Source organism: Ornithorhynchus anatinus, chromosome 19 (assembly GCF_004115215.2).
Source record: "Ornithorhynchus anatinus isolate Pmale09 chromosome 19, mOrnAna1.pri.v4, whole genome shotgun sequence".
In the NCBI taxonomy this organism is placed as follows: Eukaryota; Metazoa; Chordata; class Mammalia; order Monotremata; family Ornithorhynchidae; genus Ornithorhynchus; species Ornithorhynchus anatinus.
In genome coordinates, this window is record NC_041746.1 from 13,896,085 (window position 1) to 13,906,803 (window position 10,719).

Genomic DNA, 10,719 nt, shown 5'->3' on the forward strand with positions numbered 1-10,719 from the left:
ATTACAGCTAGGAGGAAGTAAGAGACTAAAGATATGTACATAAGTGCTACGGGGCTGGGGGTGTGTGCCTGTACTTTAAGTACTCAGGTGGCACGGAAGTCCCGGAATGGCAGTTGGGAATATAAAGCGGGAAGTTGCAAATCAATCACGGAAGGCCTAGCGGAGACGTGCTTTTTCGGGAAGGGGAGAAGAGTTATCCATCGGCTGTGTAGTTGGATCAGTGGTGACTAGACGCTATGCTCCTTCAGGGGAGGGGAGCGTGTCTACCAATTCTGTCGCCTTGTACCCTTCCAAGCGCTTAGTACAGTGCTCTGCGCTCAATAAATACCACGGATTAGTAGAATGTGATTTTCCCATAACCAGAGGTTCTGCAACACCACCGTCATAGCGGGAATGCCCGAGCGATCCCTGTTTCACAAAGGACTGACGCCCGATCTGTGTGGGGAAAGACCACTCCCCAGGACAATCCTGGAAACGATTAGAAATTTCACAGCCCAAAATAATGTAGCTAAAATCAGTACCTGGAGGGAGTAGAACCCGCTCATTTCTTCTTTCATTCAGTAGCATTCATGGAGCGCTTACTGTGTGCAGAGTGCTGTACTAAGCGCTTGGGAGAGTACAAACGTAATCCAGGGCTCGTATCTATACTTTCTAGTGTTTGTCTCACACTTCCCAGGTTCATTCTAAAGAATGACCGAGGGGCAGGAGAAGATGGGCTGTTACTTATCTACTCTGTTAGATCCTCGTGGGCAGGTCTTGTGTTTTAGTGTACTTTCCCAAGTGCTTAGTACAGTTCCTGGCACACCATAAGCACCTAAGTAATAATAATTTTGATATTTGTTAATTACTATGTGTTCTTTCTAAGCACTGGGGTAGATACAAGGTAATGAGGCTGTCCCACTTGGGGCTCCCAGTCTTCATCTCTGTTTTGCCGATGAAGTAATTGAGGCCCAGAGAAGTGAATAATAATAATAATAATAATCATGTTGGTATTTAAGTGCTATGTGCAGAGCACTGTTCTAAGCGCTGGGGTAGATACAGGGTAATCAGGTTATCCCACGTGAGGCTCACAGTCTTAATCTCCATTTTACAGATGAGGTCACTGAGGCACAGAGAAGCGAAGTGACTTGCCCACAGTCCCACAGCTGACAAGTGGCAGATCCGGGATTCAAACTCATAACTTCTGACTCCCAAGCCCGGGCTCTTTCAGCTGAGCCACGCTGCTTCTCTGTTGGTATTTGTTAAGCGCTTACTATGTACAGAGCACTGTTCTAAGCGCTGGGGTAGATACAGGGTCATCAGGTTGTGTCCCACATGAGGCTCCCAGTGAATCCTCATTTTACAGATGTGGTCACTGAGGCCCAGAGAAGTGAAGTGACTTGCCCACAGTCACACAGCTGACAAGTGGCCGAGCCGGGATTCCAACCCGTGACCTCTGACTCCCAAGCCTGTGCTCTTTCAACTGAGCCAGGCCGATGATCTTTTCTTCCTCTTTCCCACCCCCTCTAGCCGGGGGCGGGGCGGCTGGCCCTCCTGGGTCCCTAACTGTGCCCTCTTAACTTTGGCTTTCCCCCAGGCTCTGAAGACTCCCGCTTCCCAAGCAGCACGACTTAGTGGAAAGAGCCCGGGCTGGGGAGTCAGAGGTCATGGGTTCGAATCCCGGCTCTGCCGCTTGTCAGCTGGGTGACTTTGGGCGAACCACTTCACTTCTCTGTGCCTCAGTGACCTCATCTGTAAAATGGGGATGAAAACTAGGAGCCCCACCTTGTATCCCCCCAGTGCTTAGAACAGTGCTCGGCACATATGTCATCCTCACCTAGTAAGCACTTAACAAATACCAACATCATTATTAGAGAAGCAGTGTGACTCAGTGGAAAGAGTGCGGGCTTGGGAGTCAGAGGTCATGAGTTTGAATCCCGGCTCTGCCCCTTGTCAGCTATGTGACTGTGGGCAAGTCACTTCACTTCTCTGTGCCTCAGTTCCCTCATCTGTAAAATGGGGATTAACTGTGAGCCTCACGTGGGACACCCTGATGACCCTGTATCTCCCCCAGCGCTTAGCACAGCGCTCTGCACATAGTAAGCGCTTAACAGATATAAACATTATTATTATTACCCCCCACCCCAGTGCTTAGAACAGTGCTCTGCACATAGTAAGCGCTTAACAGATACCAACATCAAAGGGCAGGGACTGTCTCTATCCGTTGCCGACTTGTACATTCCAAGCGCTTAGTACAGCGCTCTGCACATAGTAAGCGCTTAACAAATACCAACATTATTATTATCCCCCCCCAGCGCTTAGAACAGCGCTGTGCACCTGGTAAGCGCTCAACAGATACCAACATTATCATTATCATCCCCCCCAGCGCTTAGAACAGCGCTATGCACCTAGTAAGCGCTTAACAGATACCAACATTATTATTACCCCCCCAACGCTTAGAACAGTGCTGTGCACCTAGTAAGCGCTTAACAGATACCAACATTATTAACATTATCCCCCCCAGCTCTTAGAACAGTGCTCTTCACATAGGAAGCGCTTAACAGATACCAACATCATTATTATTATTATTATCCCCCCAGCTCTTAGAACAGCGCTCTTCACATAGTAAGCGCTCAACAGATAACCCACATTATTATTATTATCATCCCCCCAGCGCTTAGAACAGCGCTGTGCACCTAGTAGGCGCTCAACAGATACCCACATTATTATCATCATCCCCCCCAGCGCTTAGAACAGCGCTGTGCACCTAGTAGGCGCTCAACAGATACCCACATTATCATTATCACCATCCCCCCCCCCCCCCCCGCCCCATCACCCTCATGATGATCATCCCGCTTCGGCAGGGTCCTGCCCCTTTAAGAGGGCGGGGCCGCGGCGCGGCCCGCCGCGCGGGGTGACAGCGGCGGGCTCGGAATGTATGCAGATGAGGGGCCCCGGCCGGGCCAATGGGAGCGGAGGCGCCGGGGCCGCCGACCAATCGGGGAGGGGCGCTGGCGCACACCATATAAGGAGCGGCCGCGCCATAAAAGGAGAGATTGTATCTCTTTATATGGGGGGAAGGGTCAGGGGGAGGGGGATCCCTCCGCCGCCGCCGCCGCCGCCTCCTCCTCCGCCGCCTCCTCCTCCGCCGCCGCCGCCGCCTCCCGCGCGTGCTCCGCCGGTGTCGCTCCGCCGGTGTCGCTCCGCCGGTGCCGCTCCCCCGCTGCCGTCGCCCCCGCCCCGCCCCGCCCCGCGGCCAGGGGGCGCCGCCGGCCTCCCGGGGCGACGGCCCCGGCGGGGAGCGCGGGGCTGATGGCGGCGGCCGCCTCGTCGTCGTCGGCCCCGCGCTGACCGCCGCCGGGCTCCGCTGGCCGTCGTCCCGCCGCTGAGCGCCATGTTACCCAGCCAGGCCGGGGCGGCGGCGGCGCCGGGCCGGGGGTCGGTCCTGGGGGGGCGGCCGGCGCGGCCCGAGCCCCGACGGGGCGGCCGACGGGTCGCGGGGCCGACCGGGAGGCGGCCAACACCGCGGCGGCGGCGGCGGCGGCGGCGGCGGGGGCGGCGGCCCTGTACAGCGGCAGCGAGGGCGAGTCGGATTCGTGCGAGGAGGAGGAGCCCGGCCCCGAGCGGCGCGGCCTGAAGCGCGGCCTGGCCGACATGGAGCTGGGGGTGGTGGTCGGGGGTCCCGAGGCCGCCGCCGCCGCCGCCGCCGCCGCCGCCTTCGGGCCCGTCGGAGGGACCGTCAGCGGCGCCAAGCCCGGCAAGAAGACCCGCGGACGGGTGAAGATCAAGATGGAGTTCATCGACAACAAGCTGCGCCGCTACACCACCTTCAGCAAGCGCAAGACCGGCATCATGAAGAAGGTACCGGGCCCCCCCCCCCCCCTCCGCCGGCCGCCGCGCCTTCCGAGGACCGGCCGACGCCGCCCCGGGCCCGGGGGCTGCGCCTGGAAATCAAAAGGAGGAAGGGCGGAGGAGGGTCGGGCATCCCCGAGGATGGGAGGAGGAGTTGAAGAGCCTCTAGCGAGGGCCGGAGAGGGGAGGTTGGGGGGTCTGCACCCCTCCCCGGGGCGGAGCAAGGACGGCAAGTCGGGGACAGGGGGAGGGAAGGGGGAGGCTTGTCTCTCTCTGCGTCCCTCGTCCAAAGTTTGGAGCGGTGGGGCGGGACATCCCCCCCCCCCCCCCCCCGCCATCCGGCTTGGGAAAGAGCCTCGAGGCCTTGGGGTGAGAAGATTTTGGCAAGTGGGATCACCGCCCCCCGCCCCCCGACGGGGGCCAGGGCTGGGTACCGTACAGTCCTCTAAGCTCGGGGTGGGCAGGGGACGCCTCTGACGGTGGCCCTCCCAAGCGCTTAGCGCAGCGCTGCGCACGTGGTAAGGGCTCCGCGCGTGCCGTCGACGACCCGCTCGCTTGCCCCGGAGGGGCTGGTTTGGGGTGGCGTGAAGCCTCCGCACCCTCCAGTCGACCCCCGGGAGCGGCAGCGGGGAGAGGGGGTGAGCCCCCCGGTGTCAGACGGCTGTGGATAGGCGGGATCCGGGGAGCCCCGGCCCCCCCCCCCCGTCCCTCAACTCGGTGGTGGGGTCAACGCCGGGGCCCGGGATTCGAGGCCAAGAGCGGTACCTGGGGAGGGGACGGTCTTGCTCCCAAGGATGGGCTCGGCCGTCCGCCCCCCCGGGGTGTTGCCGCAGAACCCCCGGCAACGTGATCGGAGCCCGCCCCGGGCCACCGGGCCCTGAAGGGCAGTTGCAGATGGGGCACGTGGAGGGTTGATCGCCTGCGGTTAAAGGCGGGGGGAGCGGGGTTGCCGAAACCCCCTTCTCTAGGTTCTGCAGATGAGGGGAGAAACAGAGAGAGAGGAGCTTGGGGGTTTTGCCGGCGGGGATGGGGAGGGAAGGTGCCCGACGTCAGACTTGGGCCTTCTCTTCCCCGCCCTGCGACCCGCACGAGCGGTCGATGCTCTTTCTTGAGCGCGTACCGTGCGCGGAGCGTTGTGCCGGGCGCAGCTCCCCGCTGATCTTTCCCCTCCCGCTCCCCGCACCCCCCTCCCGCGTTCCCGCCGCCAGGCCTACGAGCTGTCCACGCTGACGGGAACGCAGGTGCTACTCCTGGTGGCCAGCGAAACGGGCCACGTGTACACCTTCGCCACCCGCAAGTTGCAGCCCATGATCACCAGTGAGACGGGCAAGGCCCTCATCCAGACCTGCCTCAACTCCCCCGACTCGCCGCCCCGCTCCGACCCCACCACCGACCAGCGCATGAGCGCCACGGGCTTCGAGGAGACCGACCTCACCTACCAGGTGTCCGAGTCCGACAGCAGCGGGGAGACCAAGGTACCGCCGAGGCCGGCCCTTCCTCCCCCCCTTCCCTCCCTCCCTCCCTCCCTCCCTCCCTCCCTCCCTCCCTCCCTCCCTCCCTCTCTCCCTCTCTCCCTCTCCTCACCCGTCCACACCGCCCCCGTCTTCCCCCCCGTCACCCGGGGGGGTCGGGCAGCTGAGGAGGAGTCCCCCCGGCTCCTGGGGGGGACAGGTGCCCGCTGTCCTCAGCCCATTGATAAGCGTGCAGCCTCCGTGCCCATATAAGGCCAGCTCCTCCCGCCGCAGCCTCCCCGCCCGCCGGGCAGCCGCCGGCCTGGCAGGCCCTCCGCATTCCTCCCGCCAGCTGTCGCCCCGCGGGGGGCGGGGACCCAGGGGTTTGGACCCGGGCGCCCGGCTCCCCGGGCCGCTCGGTCCCCCGGGACCCTTCCCCCTTGCCCCCCGCCCCAACCCCGCCTCATCCCAACCCCCTTCCCCCCCCCTTCCCCTCCGCTCGCCGCCCCCTCCTCCCCTCTCGGTGTCGGTCTGGCGGCCCTCCCTGGGGTGGAGGGGCCGGCCGAGGCCAAGGAAGGCCAGCCCCTGCTAGGCCCGCCCACCCCCGAGCCCAGCCCTCCAATCGGAAGAGGCGACTCGGACTCGCCGTGGCTACACTTCAGGCGGTCGGTCGGTCGGTCGGTCGGTGGCCGGTGGCCGCGGGCCAGGAGGGTTAGCAAACCCCTCCCACCGCCCCCCTTCCCTCCCGCCGGCCCCCTGTTCTGGCGGAGCCTGCCCCTCCCCCAGCAGCATCCGCCTCTGTCCCCTGACCCCTCCGTCAGAGTGAGGTTGGGGGAGGAGGCGAGTGGAGGGCCAAGCTGACCAGCCTCTATCCCACTAGCCCTGTTCTCGACCTATCCGGGGAAGGGAGAAGTAAAACTCCCAATTCAGACAGGCACCTGGATAGGGTGCGGGCACTTGGCCTCCGCCTCCAGGCCCAGACCTAACCCCGGAGGGGAGGAGAGGAGAGGAGACGACCGTAGACCCTCAGCTCGCTGTGGGCAGGGAGCGTGTCCCTTGGGTGGTTAGCTCTTGCTCTCCCGAGCTCTGCGCGCCGTAAGGGGCTCAGTAAATACGACTGGGTGACGGACCGACTGTCGTCGGGGAGGGGCCGGGCTCGGCCCGGGCCCCCCGGCGCCGCCTCACTCCCCCTCCCCGGTCCGCAGGACATCCTGAAGCCCGCCTTCACCGTCACCAACCTGCCAGGCACAACCTCTACCATCCAGACGGCGCCCAGCACTTCCACCACCATGCAGGTCAGCAGCGGGCCTTCCTTCCCCATCACCAACTACCTGGCCCCCGTGTCCGCCAGCGTCAGCCCCGGTGCCGTCAGCAGCGCCAACGGGACCGTGCTGAAGAACGCGGCCAGTGGCCCCGTCTCCTCCGGGGGCCTCATGCAGCTGCCCACCAGCTTCACCCTAATGCCCGGTCAGTTCGCCTCCCGTTCCCTCACCCGCTCACCCGCTGTCGCCCGCGCACCGACGCCAGCCCCGGGGGCACCGCAGGGCCAGGGCCAGGGGCAGGGCCAGGCGCGGGGGCAGGGCCAGGCGCAGGGCCAGGCCTGATGCAGACTCTGTGTCCCGTTGGCAGGCACACCCCTCCCCGCCGGGACCCCGGCCATCCCGCTCAGTCAGTTACAACCACACTCCCTGGCCCTGTCTAGCCAGCCGAGCCCCGCGCCCCCGCTGCAGCAGGGACAGCAGACAGTCTTCCGCTTCCCCGCCTCGGCCGGGGGCCAGATAGTGTCCCTGACAGGTCAGCGCCGGGCCGGGCGGGGACGGGAGGGGCCGAGAGCCCGAGAGACAGGGCCCCGGGGCGGGCAGAGGCCAGAAGGGACCAACGGGGCCCTGTGAGTCGGAGGGGCCGGAGCCTAGGGACCCCGGAGCGGGGGGAGAGGTGAGGGGGGTGGGGCCGAGCGGCCCGGGCACCGGGGGTGGGGGGCCGGGGGGAGCTGTGCTGCGTGGAGCTCCGGGGCTCTGGCCGGAGGGGCTGCCCACGGCCGGAGTGGCAGGACGGCTCCTTCTCTAGCAGGTGGAGCGGTGGCCCAGCAGGTCCCGGTTCAGGCTATCCAGGTGCACCAGGCCCCACAGCAGGCTTCTCCCTCCAGCGACAGCAGCTCAGACCTCACCCAGACCTCCTCCAGCGGCACGGGTAAGACCGGGCCTCCCACCCTCCGTCCCCCCCCGCCGCTTCCCGGCCTTCCGCCACGCTCCCTCTGCCCAGAGCTGCTCACGCGAGGGCCCCCGGCGGCTAGTCCGGTCCTGATCACTCGTAGTCACTGCGCGCTTACTCGGCGCGGAGCGCCGTATGAGCGGTTGGGAGAGCACCACGCAGCGGATTCAGCTGTCACCTTCCCTGCCCCTAACGAGCAGATGAAACCAAAGTGTAGATGATGAGCGAACAGGCCCGAGTCTCGCTCTCGGAGGGGAGCGCCTACCCGTTCCGCCGAGGGACCGGAAAAGGGGTCGGTTGGGACGGCCGGCGTTCGGTGCGCTAGTCGAGCGGTCCTTGGGCGACCGGGCTTCTGGGGCTGATCCCCGTGACCGGCAGGCAGTTGGGGGTAACGGGCACGGTCTGCGTCTTCTGGTGCCCGGGGCCTCTCCTAGAGCGGCCATCCCGCTCAGTTTCAGCCCTGCCTAGCCAGCCTCTCCCACGGAGAGGGAGGCTGGACGTGTCGTGATGGGGTGGGAGAGGAGGCCCGCCCCCAGCTAAGCGAGGTGCCTCGCTGACCCACGCATCGGGGGCGATGGGCAGAAAAGGGGGGGTGAGGCCCCAACCCTCGCCGTTGAGGGCTTCTCGTCTCAGCTCGATGTGGGCGGGGAACGCGTCTGCCCGCTCTGTCGCGGCGGACTCTCCCAAGCGCTCGGTACGGTGCTCTGCACGTGCCGAGCGCCCGGTAAGCGTCGCTCATCGACCGACCGTGTTTGCCAGTGACGCTGCCGGCCACCATCATGACGTCGTCGGTGCCCACGACGGTGGGCGGCCACATGATGTATCCCAGCTCCCACACGTTGATGTACGCTCCCACCTCGGGGCTGACCGACGGCAGCCTCGCCGTGCTCAACGCCTTCTCGCAGGCCCCCTCTGCCATGCAGGTCTCTCACGGGCAGGTCCAGGAGCAAGGTGAGGGGAAGGCCGGGAGGGGAGGCGGGCGGCGGGGGAGGCGGGGACCCACAGCCCTGACCCCCCCCGCCCCCCCGTTGCTCTGGCGGCACAGGCGGAGTCCCCCAGGTGTTCCTGACGGCTCCGTCCGGGACCGTGCAGATCCCCGTCTCTGCCGTCCAGCTTCACCAGGTGGGTAGTCGCGGTCGCCCCGCGCCTCCCTTTGGAGCCCGGGGCTCCCCAGCCGTGGGGTGGCCCCTCTCTCGGGGCGGGGCGGGCAGTCGGGGAACCCCGGCCCTTCTGCCTCTTACCTCCGCTCTTCCCCAACGCCCACCCCCCGAAGATGGCCGTGATCGGGCAGCAGGCGGGAAGCAGCAGCAACCTGACGGAGCTACAGGTGGTGAACCTGGACGCGACACACAGCGCCAAGAGTGACTGAGCGGCCCTGGCCCGACGGGACGATGGACAGGCGGACAGCGTCACTTATTTATTGTTGCCTTTTTCACGTTTTCTTTACACACACATCGACGGGCCGCGGGAGGGAGGCAGGGGAAGGCCGGCAGCCCCCAGGACTGAGCCCTCTCGCTCCAGCCAAAGAAATGGGCCCCGCCTGACCCCGACTCCACGTCGTCTTCCCCTCTTTCCCCGCCCCTTCCTCCCCTTCCAGCTTGGCTCGCTGTTTGCCACGAGTATTACCTCACCCGACGGGCCCTGCGGTCCCTCAGGTGCCCCCAGCCGCCGTCCCTCCCCGCCCCGGTACTACCGGGCCCCGGCCTCCTGCCGTCCGTGGGCTGGAGCCGTCTCTGCCGCCGGCTGGACGAGAAGAGCCCCTCAGGTTGCCGCCGGAAAGCCGTCCTTCCTGCCCCGGGTCCCGTCCCGCCGCCCGTGGCCGGCGGGCCCAGCCCCCGGGCCGCCGCACCCCGACGCCGGCCGGGGCTCCCGGACGGGGGAGAGAGGGGCGGACGCCCTCCTTCCCTGCTCCCCGCTGCTTGACTTAGGGTTGATTTTTTTTGGGGGGGGGAACCTTTTATTTGAGGAGACGAAGTGAAAACAAATCTATAAATATATATTTTTAAAATATTTAACTTTTTTTTTTTTTTTAAATGGTGTTTTTCCTCGTTTCCACCCCCGCCTCGCCCTCAGAGCCGTTGCCGGGCTCTCCGGTACCGACTGGGCCGAGGAGGGGCGGGGTGAGACGCTCACCCCGACGCGACCGCCATCCCGCCTGGCCGAGCGCGGTGGGCCCCGCCGCCGAGAGCCACGATGTCTGGACGGACCGCGGCCGCCCGGGGAGGGTGCGGGGGGAAAGGAGAGCCGCGCCCCCGCCCCACCCCTGGCTTGGCGGGAACCACCAGCTTCGGGCCCATTTTTTTTTGCCCTTTCGTGCTAGCGAGACTGTTTCCGGACGGAAGAGGATGCCCCGGCCCGGGGCCGCCCCGCCTCGCCTCGCCCCAGAGCTAGGGGGGCCGGGGAAGCGGGCATCCGCATCCATCTGTGCCACCCGGCCGGGCCGCGCGACCGCGCCGGCCCCTCGGCCGCCCGGGACCGAAGTTGCAGTGAGTGGTGGGGGGGGCGGGGGGGGGCGCCGGGTGACGGGAAGGGGCGGCGGGGCAGCCCCCGTAGGGCGACATGGTTATGCGACAGGGAGCCAGAGAGGGGCAGCTCTCCAGGGAGTGAGCAGCTACTGTAACTTTTTTAAATTAAAAGACAAAAAGCCTTGAAGAAAATGACTTTATTTTTCTAAGTGTAACTCAGTATTTATGTAATTCTTACAGGGGCCGTGCCCCCACCAACCGCCCCCCCCGCCCTCCGGCCCCACCCCTGCCCCCTTGCCAGGTAGGGGCTGGGCGGACGGGCGAGCAACCGGGGTGTCTTCCTGACTATTGACCTTCGAGCTCTCGTGCCGGAGGCGCTTCCTGGGAGACGAGGGCGGGGAGGAGATCGGGACTTTGGAAGGACAGGGAGAGCGGGCGCTCGATAATTTCACGCCCGCGGCACGGCTCATCTCTGCCACGTCGGCCCCGCCGCCTCAGGTGGGGCAAGGGCATTTTCGGTGGCGGGGCTCGAGGACTCCGGACCCGCTCCCCCACCGCCTCTCCCGGGTTTGCGGGGCAGAGGGGGAGAGAGTTAGATAAGGGTGAAATTTGGTCAATCTGTGGCTGCCCCCCTCCCCTCTTCTCCCTTCCCCCGCCCCCCCCCACCCCTTTACCACCTTCCCAGGGCCGGAAGAAGTTGGGGACTCAGGTTAGTGAGGCGTCCCGCTCTGCGGCGAGTTGCAGATGCCCCCGGGGTGAGG

The 10,719-nt window shown here is 65.2% G+C and overlaps 1 protein-coding gene across 1 annotated transcript; it reads left to right on the top strand.

Annotated features, from left to right (window-relative positions):
• Positions 1-3,312: 3,312 nt before the first annotated feature.
• SRF (serum response factor) lies at positions 3,313-9,503 on the top strand. Its single transcript, XM_029047480.2, is given in 8 exon segments — positions 3,313-3,433; positions 3,436-3,840; positions 5,040-5,306; positions 6,488-6,749; positions 7,353-7,472; positions 8,253-8,444; positions 8,539-8,615; positions 8,767-9,503. Coding segments are annotated over 8 exon segments (1,479 nt in total). The 5' UTR covers positions 3,313-3,373; the 3' UTR covers positions 8,863-9,503.
• Positions 9,504-10,719: the final 1,216 nt, after the last annotated feature.